We start from the raw sequence: 12,147 nt of genomic DNA, 5'->3' as shown, positions 1-12,147 counted from the left end.
ATCCTGAGAAGTAAACGGGGGCGGGGGGAGTGAAGAGGCAAAACTCTGGGAAGTATAATGCAAATGAGCCAAGGCAAGAATAAGCCTCCCATTTTTCAGATACAATAAGACAACATTTATAGATAGTGTTTTAGGAATCAAGATACTAATAGGAAATTAGTGCAGAAAATTAACCAGAGTCAAGTTTTTAATCAATGTTTATAAACCATGGTAAGGATTTTTTATTATTATTCTCATTGTAATGGGATTTTAATTAAAGAAATGACTGCTCAGATTTTATTTTTTGAAAGATAACTCTGCCTGATGTAGGAAAAATGCACCATAATAGAGTGAAAATAGTAACAAAGAAATACATTCAAATCTTCCAGAACATTAATGTCTTATGTTGGATTCAGTAGGTTCAGAGCCTAAAATGGAAATTGTTTGGGATTTATTGAGAGAGTACTCTGAGGAGAAGTCATTGATTTAAGAAGTAGGGAATCAGAACAAAGAAAAAAGAACACAGAAAAGAATCAGAACAAAGAAAAAAGAACAAAGAAAAGAAAAAAGCTTCTTAAAAATGTGATTTCAGGTGAAATTAAACTATATTATTACCTCACTGGGAGCTCTTGAGTCTTTCCCATTTTGAGATGAGGAAATGGGGGTTTGTAGCTCACCAAATAGTCAGCCGATGCACCAGTAAATCATTGAACACAGACCATCAGGAAGATGCCTTTCAAGCATCTCCAGAAAAGGTAACCTCCAGGGACTATCTGGAAAGTTTCAAAGAGGGCCTTTAGTCTAACCACCCACAGTAGCGTACAGCTTTAATTAAGGAATTGGTAAATAAAAGGTCAACAAAATAAGTTTTGAAGAAAAAAAAAAGATAATATTAAAAAAACAATAAAATAAATGGTCCTATAATGGTCCATATAATCATTATATTTGTGGAGAAAATAATTGAACTAAAGAAAAACAGAAGTAGACATTTCTGTAGAAATATCTGTTGTTCTTTGGAATAACAGACTAGGCTCAATGGAGGGACCACTTTATTTTTATTATGTTGGTGTTATCAGATAATAATTAAGTATATATTTATGATTCAGGGACAGTTTCCTTTTAGAATAGCTTTACTACAAGATGTTAATGGAAATACCACTATTGAATCATAAAGCATGCTTGCTACGGCACCTAGAAATAAATAATCCCTGAAAAGAATTGCCATACGATCATGCTAACCATCAATTCTTCCATTGTATTAAATTAAATCTGCCATTACAATAAATTAGATCACAAAAAAGCTACTTATTTATACTATATAAGTTTAGGAAAATGTCTCCATAGAATCATAATGTAATATGCTCACAGATATTATCAGAAAGTATAAAAAACTCAGTAAGTAGAATATAAATCTTTCATAAACATGTGATTAAACACATAGCGCATTATATTGTTTAAAAACTTTTAAATAAAATTAATACAGTATATTTCTCTTTGAGTTCACTGCCAAATATAAAAATATTTGTCTATCCTGAAAAATAAATACGCTTATTAAAATTGATAATAACATCTACATAATCTATTAATTTTCCTTCACCATGGTTGTTAAGAAACCCAGAAAAAATGAATAAAGCAAAATATGCTTAATCTTGGATTCTAATACAAATTATCCTTTTTACCTATCTCCTACATGATTCTTGGGTTTTTAAATATTAAATTCACAATCAAGCTTTTATATGCATTTTCTTGTGAATTTACCACCATCTTATTGACTGAGATTATAGTAGGCATTATAAATAATGCTCAGTAACTTGCATTAGAGCATTTCATTGTGGAATTCTACAAACTGTAAGGACACAATGATAGGAAAACCTAAATTTCTATAAATATCTGGTTTTAAATAAAATCAAAATGAGTTTTCATAATTCATTAAGCAAATGCAATGATAATTTATAATTCTAAGACGTCAATGTGTATTATGTGATATAACTACAGTATTATTCAGAATCATAATAGCTGTTCTTGTAATAATTCATTGGTACAAAAATGTATTTATTCAAGAAAGTGTATTTGCTTAAATATGTCATTTTCAATATAAAATATTATAATTTGGTAAGTATAAAGTAGGCCATGTTTGGCTCTCATGTTTAAAAATATGATTGGTCTGGGCTTTTATGACTTCCAATTATTGAAATATTAAAGTTAAGAAAGTCAGTATAAATTTATGAGAAGTCAGAACCATAACATTTGTTGTAGGTTTCAGCTGTCATTTAATAGTCATGATTTTTAAATATTTTTGCCAGTTTTTTAGAGGCCAGTGTTCCGCAATAATTTGAGAAATGTGGAATGAAATTAGCACTAGACATTTATGGTACCTTGAATATATTCTTTATTTTACTTACACTTATGTTTATGTCTTTCTTATGTAATAACATCATTTCACATGATGAAAGAATAACTTTTTTTAAATGTCTATTCTAGTGCTTATCGTAGTGCATGAACTATGATAAAACAAACCAAATATCTTTTAGTTGCAATTATTGTCCTGAAAAAGAACACTTAATTGCTTTTATCTTTAATATTTAATTATTTTCTTCATTTATAAAATAAAGAATTTGATAGACTAGAGTTCTGATTCAATCACAGCCTGGAGATACACGATTCTGTAGTCCATTTACACATGTATGTTGGGGGTAATAAGGACAAGAGCAAACCATGAGTGTAGAATGATGAAGGGGGTTATTAGACAACCAAATTACAATGTCAAAGTAATAATATAATTAAATTTGGTTTCAATTTGTCTGTTACTGATTTCTAAGAAACCTGATTTTATGGACAGTTGCATGGTGGCAAAAGACCCAAACAATGACAACCTACATACTGAAGCCAATAGTCAGATCATAGTTCCAGTAATCAATCTGAGTTAAAACCAGATTCCTATCAGTCACTAGACGTACACAGGAAGAGATCTGACCATCGAATCTCCTGCAGATCTTGAGCACTAGCGCAGGGTCTGCCCTGAATCTCTTTTCCTTCAGAGAATGGAATGGCTTCTCCCAGAGCTAGTGTACTGCATAGCAGAGCCAAGGTTTATGAAGAAAAAAAGGTTAACTTGGGCAGAGGAAAAATAATCCTTATTGAAAAACTTTGTTGTCCAGTGCATATTTTTCAGAGTCCTCTTGTTCTCTAGAAGCTCTCACTTTTCATTCCTTTTGAGTTTTATATTTCTATAAGAACTGTGTTGTTGTTGTTTTTTCCTTTTTCAGGAAATTTGCCTTTTAATAATATAGAAATTCCACCAAGATGATTAGTTAATTGATCTGACTAACCACAATAAACTTTATCTCGACAGAAGAGCACTTCATGGGCTCCTTGACTCAAGTAACATCTTTTCCAGCCTCTGTACACAGTGGAAACAAAATTTTGATGATTTTGTTTTTCTAATTTTAGTATTTCTCTACTATTTTTGTATTTTGGTGTTTTCATACTTTTGGGTTCATTTACAACTAATACCTTATTTGGCATTAGTAGCAGCAGTGATTGAAGATTTAGTATTATGATCTGACCATATGTTGAGCTCATTTTAAGCATCTATTTTCTATTGGGTGAAAAACTACAGGAAATCTGATGTGTTGGACTTCTTTATCTGCTTGTATATTTTTCAGTTTTGAGCTCAAAACACTTAAAGATTTCATTTCACCAGGAATGAAAACAGCTAATTGATAACTAGATGTGTGACTTTTTGTAAGTGTTTCTGTGTTTACCATTGACACAAAGCTTAAGTTGTAGAATTGAAGCTATAAATTATGTGCCTTTATGTTTATGTGTTGGGAATTCAGAAATATCTTCACTTTTTGTGTGAGTGTGTCATGCTTCCACTTCTGGAAAGTATTAATAATTTATGTTATAAAGTCTTTTAAATTATAAGTTCTATTCCCATTATATATGTGTGTATAAATTTGTATATATTATAAATATATGTGTGTGTGTGTATATACACACACACAAATGTGTGTATGTATTGATAGAAACTAAATTTTAGAGAAAACTTTTAATTCTTAGAAAAATAAGTTAAAAGATAAATAGGATACCAGTTCTTCATTTACTTCCTATATTCTTTTATACAGATATATTATTCAATGTCTGTTTATTGTGTTTCTATCATTTGCTATGAGGTGTCCAAGATAGACAGGATTATAGAGAACCAGAGGGATAAACTCGAGCCTGGACCTTAGAGAGCACTTTGAGAGAACAGTGCTCAACAGAAATGTGATCAGGACAATGGATAACATAGGAAATAAAGAAGTCAATGGCGAAGAAACAAGAGTACGATGTGAACATGGGGAAGCAAAAGAAAGCAAGGAAGTATGCGACTATGAAGCGAATGCTTAGTCTCCGAGATCAGAGGCTTAAAGAAAAGGATAGATTAAAACCTAAAAAAAAAGAAAAGAAAGATCCCAGTGCACTCAAGGAAAGAGAAGTCCCCCAACATCCTTCCTGCTTATTCTTCCAATATAACACACAGCTGGGCCCACCTTACCACATCCTGGTTGATACCAACTTTATCAACTTTTCCATTAAAGCCAAACTTGACTTAGTACAGTCAATGATGGACTGTCTTTATGCCAAGTGTATCCCTTGTATAACTGACTGTGTAATGGCTGAAATTGAGAAACTGGGGCAGAAGTATCGAGTGGCTCTAAGGATTGCCAAGGATCCAAGATTTGAACGATTACCATGCACACACAAAGGAACCTATGCAGATGACTGCTTAGTGCAGAGAGTAACTCAGCACAAGTGTTACATTGTGGCCACAGTTGACCGAGACCTTAAACGAAGGATCCGGAAGATTCCTGGAGTTCCCATCATGTACATTTCTAACCATAGGTACAACATTGAGTGGATGCCAGATAGATTATGGAGCCCCTCGGTTCTAATTCTTAAAAGATAGAGTTCCTCTGCCTTCCTTTACCAACTCTTTCTATTGCCGGTTCATATTAGCAACATGCTGTAGCATGAATTATTCTTCTTACCCTTTTCCTGTTATGAGCTTAGTATGATTAAATACACTCACTTTTTGATATTGTTTGAAATTGATATTTTGTATCATTTTAAATATTGTTGCATTTTTTTATAAATCAGATGATTGCTCATAAAAAAAAAAAAGAAGTCAATGGCTATGAAGCAATCAAAAGAAAAGGAATCACACCATAGCAAAAAATTCTTTGCATGATTTGTAGAAACACAGCTATTTTGAGATACTTTTATTGACCTCCAAAAAATGGATGATAGATATTGGGTCACTTAACTGTCTAATATTGTAGCTATTAGCCACAGATGGCTATTTAAATCTAAATTAAAATGGATTAAAATACAGTAAATTGAAAACTCAGTTTTTCAGATGTACTAGGCACATTTCAAGTGTTCACAGCACATCCAGGAGTAGACATTTTCCCATCAGCAAAGAAATTTCTTTTTGACGGTGCACATTATGTGAAAACAGTTTGTTCTCATTTAATATGTGTAGTTGGGAACATTTTTCATGTTTTGTTTCTCTTAACTAACTCTATTTATTTATTTTTAAAATTTGTTTGCTTTTCAGGGGGAAAGTCAAAGGAAGATAGACATTTGAGAAATATATCAGTTATTGTGTCCTACATAGTTCATTTACATTGTTATTAATTTCCCTTCTTGTTATCCTGACCTTTAAAGAATAAATTAAAATTTAAAAAGTGGTTATGTAATATGAAAAATCTTCAAGATTTAGTTTAAAGGAAAGAACAATGGAAAGACTTTGCAATATTCTAATTTTCTTATCTGTAAATATGCCATTAGCACTTGTAGATGGCATCTATTCATTTGAAGATATTGGTAAGTTGTATGGAACAGTAGACAGTCTTGACAAATTATAGACCTTTTGGGATGAACCCTTAATAAACAACTTATAGTTCACATATTACCATCTATTGTATTTCTTTTGACATGGATCATCCATTTACTGCATTCTCACAGATTTCTAATTTTGTGCATAGAGCATATTTTCTATTTATTTTATAAATGAACTCAATAGTCATGAACTCATCTTATTTGCACTCTACATACCATGTGCCTTGAGGGTACCACAAAAGATTAATTCTACTAATATCTTAAGATATATTTTTCTCACATACTTATCAAAAAATATGATGTTTTTCCTTTTAAAATATCTTAACATGAGGGCTTTTTTGGTGTGTGCTGGCTAATAAAAAATTGACTGATAGGAACCAATTTTATTTAGGGCATATTTTCAAAACCCTTTAAATAACTGCTAAAAATTGTTCTGTGTCTGTGAAGAATAAAGTTTATTTGTGTAATTTTACGGTGCTGTAATATTATATGACAAACAAATGACTTAATATAGGTCCCATTATTCATGTGAAACTGATAAAATACTATTAAATCTTAATTTAGTCATTTAATGTTTACTACTAATTTGGAAAAATTCATATACTGGGAAGTTTTACTTAATGAAACTCAAATTAAAGGTGAAATGTTTACTGCATATAAGCTTTCTGTCTCTTCATAAATAATAACTTGAGTTCTGCAGGAGAAGAAATAACTTAAGGGAAAAAAAAAGCAATACTAAGAGCAAATTATTTTTATCTCATAGAAAACAATATCACTTTCCTTCACTAAGAACAGTGGCTTTCAAAATTTAAAGCCATGAAATTCTTTCTCCAAATGAAGTCTTACCCCAAACTTCAGCAAGTAAAAATACATGAAGAGGTTGGAGTGGGAAGCTTAGGGACTAGCACCTTTGACTCCAGTGGTTTCCAAATGAGCCATTCTATGATACACAATTTGCAAAATCTTTGATGTGAAACACTGTGTCATACTTCTTTGCTTTCTTTACAAATAGACAAAAATCCTGTTTGGTTTTTAGGTTTTTGGTCTTTTTCTAATCACTACAGGGAAACGCATAGGGGATAAAAATAACATGTATGAGAACTTTGTAAAACCAAAAAATCCTTCCCAAGGATTTTTTTTTTTTTAATGTTTGGCTCTATTATGAGATTTTACTGTCTCCTGGGACTTCCTGTCTGATTTTTTCCTGAAATGTAATTCAATAAACCACCCTCTTCCCTCTGATTCCTCTTTTCCGGAAACTATGAAGGCACCTACCACCAAGTAACTTCTCTTCCTATGACGTAGTTTTGTTTTAGTTCTACAGATATTTTTCATGCTAGACACATGCTGGTTACTTGAGGAACAAAGACTATTGATCCATTGACTCTGACAGTCCTTAAGGAAGTTAGAATGTAGTGTGGAGAGGCAGACATATGGGAGAAAAACATCAAAACAGCTTGGTAAGTGGTAAAATGGTGTGTACACACATGAATAAAGGTGTTTAGAGGGAAGAGCACATTGTTTTCAGCCCCACTGTTTTATGAATAGTGTTTTATGAGTTTCAGGTATACAATATTGTGATCCAACACTTCCATACATCACTGGGTGTATCACAAATGCTTTCCTTAACTCATCATTCAACTCATCCACCCCCCTCCCCAAGGAAGAACACATTTTAAAGTGAATCATCTGCATTACTGAAGTTGTCTGTTCTGAGACTTTTAAAACATTCTACTCTGAGCTCTACCTAGATGGTTTAGACACTGAATTTAAAATGGCTGTTTTTGTTGATTGTTGCTATTACTAACTTTTAATTCAAACTGTCATGTTTTGAATAAGAACCAGCCAAAGACCCTTAGATTCTGAATTTATTTTAAAATTGTTCATTGTCAGAGTATTGTTTAAATGACTTAACTAGTTTTCTGTAATTAGATGTATTAAGTACATTGTATTTTAGTGAAGAGGCATTACTGAACACCTTGAGTGCACAGTTCATCTCAAATAAATACTGTTTTTTATAGAAACTTTAATATAAAATTTTATAAATGGGGACAAATGATTAGGTCTTCTAAAATAATTACTCATTTTGTTTTAATTATATTAACAAGGAATATAAATAAGTCAAATATACCCAAATTTGATTACATTATATTTGTATGAGTAACTTAGATTCACTCATGTTTTGTTTTTGTTTTTAAGATTTTATTTATTTATTTATTTATTTGACAGAGAGATCACAAGTAGGCAGAGAGGTAGGAGGTTGGGGGGGAAGGCGGTGGGGCAGGAAGCAGGTTCCCTGCTGGGCAGGGAACCCAATGCAGGGCTTGATCCCAGGACCATTAAATGCATTGCATTGCATTTAATTACAGATACATCTTTTCTTAAACCATATAAGATTCCTAGGTATTCCTAGATAAAAACATGTTAAATTAAAGATTGCTTCCCTTTTTGATATATGATATAAATAATTTAATTTAATGTTTCTGTAATTTCTTCTAAAAGATTTCAAAATGGCTTGATTACAAGTTAAAGTTGTTACATGAGAGGAAGTGCACATACTAAAAATTTAAGTTTTACTATTTTGTTTATACTTTGTATATATTTATATTATATATATTTACAACAATAATGATGACAACAAAACACACACTGGAAGCCCTAGAGCCTAGAGTTAGAAAAGTGAAAACTAGAATTTGAAGCCCTAGTTTATAAAAATGATTTAGAATCATCTATGTATGCTGCAAAGCATCTTCTTGTAATTATAAAATGCCTTTGCATAAAACAAAATATAATTTGAAATAATGTGTTTCTCATCATACTATTATTCTAAAGACCAAATTGCTACTTTGAATGGAAAATTTTAAATACATATCAATAATGATTTTTTAAAATGAGAAATAGGTCTAACTTAGTGAAATACGCAATAAAATATGGTTGAATCAGCCTAAAGAATCAAATGAAAATAAAGTGTATTCACTGACAGAGTCCTTGATTTTGTGAAACTTAAGTTCTAACAGGAAAGAGACTCCAAACAGGAAAGATTAAATATAAAACCAGGTAGTATGGTAGATATGATTAACTCCATTAACAATTTATGTTCCAACTCCCCAATTAAGGAACTGGTAGGAGGCAAGTGCCTAGTCAAATATTCTCTTTGCGTGTGCACACACACACACAACCTTGTGACATGTTCTCTCCAATGAAATTAAGCAGAAAATATGTATACCATTTCTTAACTAGTATTTTAAAGAGGCTGGTGGGCCTGTGCTCAAGTTTTTGCCTTCCTGATTTTAGATTCTTTACCTTACAACCTTACCTTTGATGACTGCTGGCTGAAATCCCTCTCTTTTGTTTTGATTAACTGATGCTTGTTAGATCCATTTTATAATTCCACTCTGGCTTGTTTATTCTTTTCTTACCTGATTTTCAATGTGTATTTTTTTTTCCTAATTTCACTTTATCATGCAACTTCAAAAAAGGATTATTATTTTGTTTCTTTTTCTGCTGTATTGAACGTTCTCTCTTCCTCCCTGGTTGAGATGTTCCAGTCAAATGCTTCTCTGTCTGTATATGTTTTTACTTCTGTTAGAAATGTCCTTTCTGCTTTTAACTCTTGCCCTTGTTCTAAAAAACAAAAACAAAAACCTAATCCTTCAAAATTCATCTTAATCATGATTTCTTCTGAGAACCTTTTGGGACTCTTTTAAAAATGTTTTTCTGTTCTTGCTTTGACCTGTCATTTGTTTCTAATATAAAACTTTACAGTAGAACTTAACTACAAAACTGTAGTTCAATGTTTTACTTCTGCAAGTAGATTTAAAATTTTAAGTGAAAAGAAATATATCTAGATATAATATACATGTTATATCTAGATATTAATACATATGATATATATTGTATAATACATATTACATCTGGATATTTTCAGCCTCAGGAATAGTGTCTGGAAAGTAGTAAACCCTCAAAAACTTATGGGGTGCTTAAGTGCAGAGGTACTACGTCATTTTCTCTGAAGTTCTTCACCCAATGCAGATGGTCAGTTGTTTTTTTACCAACATTCTACCAAGTGTCCAGAGCTCCAGTGGGCTTGTATTAAATTAAAAGGTATGTGGGTAAATAGTGAATAGAAGGTCTATTACAAGGTCTATATCTTTTATAGCTCCAAATAATAACCATCTACCCTACCAGTAATAATGATGCTGTCATTTTGATAAAATATAGAAAGCGCAAATGAATTTCAAAGTCACTTCATTTGTCTGTTGCTATTTTCTCTCTGATTCTTCCTTCTAGCAGGCAGCTTTCCATGTATCGGCAAATGAATGACTGAAGGATTGAAGGACAACATACTCTGGGAGCTCCCACAGAGCTGGTTGTACAAGAAGAGATGGAGTAGAAAGATGGACAACCAATTCCTAAAATGACAAAAATTTTATTTAATTTACTTTTGCTTTTATTTTTTAAATATTTTATTTTTTTATTGACAGAGATCACAAGTAGGCAGAGAGGCAGGCGGAGAGAGAGCGGGCGGAGGGGAAGCAGGCTCCCTGCTGAGCAGAGAGTCCAATGTGGGGCTCAATCCCAGGACTCTGGGATCATGGAAATGATCTGAAAACAGAGGCTTTAACCCATAAGCCACCCAGGCACTCCTACTTTTGGTTTTAATCATTGTAAAAATACAGATAATCTCTTGGATATGAAGTGCTTGTTACTGTAATCAAATACCTAGATGATAACTAAAATGGAGAAAAAGGAACCCTCTTGCACTGTTGGTGGGACTGTAAACTGGTGCAGCCACCCTGGAAACCAGTATGGAGATTCCTCAAAAAGTTAAAAATAGAGCTACCCTATGACCCAGTAATTGCACTACTGGGTATTTATCCAAATGATACAAAAATAATGATTTAAAGGGGCACATGCACCCTGATGTGTATAGCAACATTGTCAGCAACCATAACATTATGTCCATCAACTGAAGAATGAATAAAGAAGTGGTACACACACACACACACACACACACACACACACACACAGGAATATTACTCAGCCATCAAAAAGAATGAAATCCTGTCATTTGCAATGATGTAGATGGAGCTAGAGTACATTATGCTAAGCAAAATAAGTCAGTCAGAGAAAGACAAATACCATATGATTTCACCTGTATGTAGAATTTAGGAAACAAAACAAACAAGTAAAAGAAAAAAAAGTGAGAGAGAGACTGGCAAACCAAGAAACAAACTCTTAACTATAGAGAACAAACTGATGGTTAACAGGATACATGGGGGGATGGATTAAATAGGTAATGGGGTGAAGGAGTGCACTTGTTGTGATGAGCATGGGGTGTTATATGGAAGTGTTGAATTACTATCTTGTACTCCTGAAATTAACATCTAATGTATGTTAACTAATCAGAAATTAAATAAAAGCTTAAAAAAATAAAGAAGCTTGAAAGAGAATAAGAGTAAATTAAGATATAAATCTTTGCCAAAACACCGTGAAAATTAATAGATTTGTGAGAGAATATTTATGACACACATAGATATTCATAGGTGGTAGATTGATAGAAGTATAAATTTATAGATAGAAACCTCTCAGAAAAAAAAGTTACAAAATAAACAATCAATTTCCACAAGTTAATTACAATCCAAGCACAAAAAGAACAAAAGATAAAAACAGACAAATTATAGCGAAAACAGCCAAGAAAAGTCTGAACACAGATAAAACCTAAGTAATAAAGAGAAATGAGGTAATAGTGAGATAGCATTTTATATCCACCACTCCAAACAAAAATAGTTCACCAATATAAAATTTCAGAATGCATGTACAGCAACATTGTTCATAGAAGTGAAAATAAAATATGGTAAATACAGTTTGGGAAGCCACTCAAAAATATTTAATAATGTGAAACTTAAAATCTATTCTATAACCTTGCAAATATACTGTTAGATATACATCCTAGAGAAACCTTGCCATGTGAATGTATATGTTGACAAATATTTTAAAGAGTAATCCAGAATATAATAAACTAGAATTGTATGTAATATAAAAAATGCCTTAAAATACAGTGATGTATAAAAATATCAAGGGGATAAATTCATTTCAGATTTCTGCTTACATAGGTTTATAAGAATGCAAAATAATGCCAAATATTTTTATGATGTTATACAGAGTTTAAAGTTATACAAACGAAATGGGAGTCATAGACACCAAAATTAGAGTTAACAGTCATTTCCTAAGCATGAGAGACTGCAGACGCTGAGAAACAAACTGAAGGTTTTAGAGGGG

At 32.0% G+C, this 12,147-nt stretch overlaps 1 protein-coding gene across 1 annotated transcript; it reads left to right on the top strand.

Moving 5' to 3' along the window:
- The first annotated feature begins 4,299 nt into the window (after nucleotides 1-4,299).
- LOC132010249 (rRNA-processing protein FCF1 homolog) lies at nucleotides 4,300-5,052 on the top strand. The gene is given in 2 exon segments (XM_059388168.1): nucleotides 4,300-4,891; nucleotides 4,893-5,052. Coding segments are annotated over 2 exon segments (597 nt in total). The 5' UTR covers nucleotides 4,300-4,318; the 3' UTR covers nucleotides 4,917-5,052.
- The last annotated feature ends 7,095 nt before the right edge of the window (nucleotides 5,053-12,147 follow it).

This window comes from Mustela nigripes, chromosome 2 (assembly GCF_022355385.1).
Source record: "Mustela nigripes isolate SB6536 chromosome 2, MUSNIG.SB6536, whole genome shotgun sequence".
Taxonomy (NCBI): Eukaryota; Metazoa; Chordata; class Mammalia; order Carnivora; family Mustelidae; genus Mustela; species Mustela nigripes.
The sequence above is the reverse complement of the archived record's forward strand: the minus strand, read 5'-3'. Positions and strand labels throughout refer to the sequence as shown.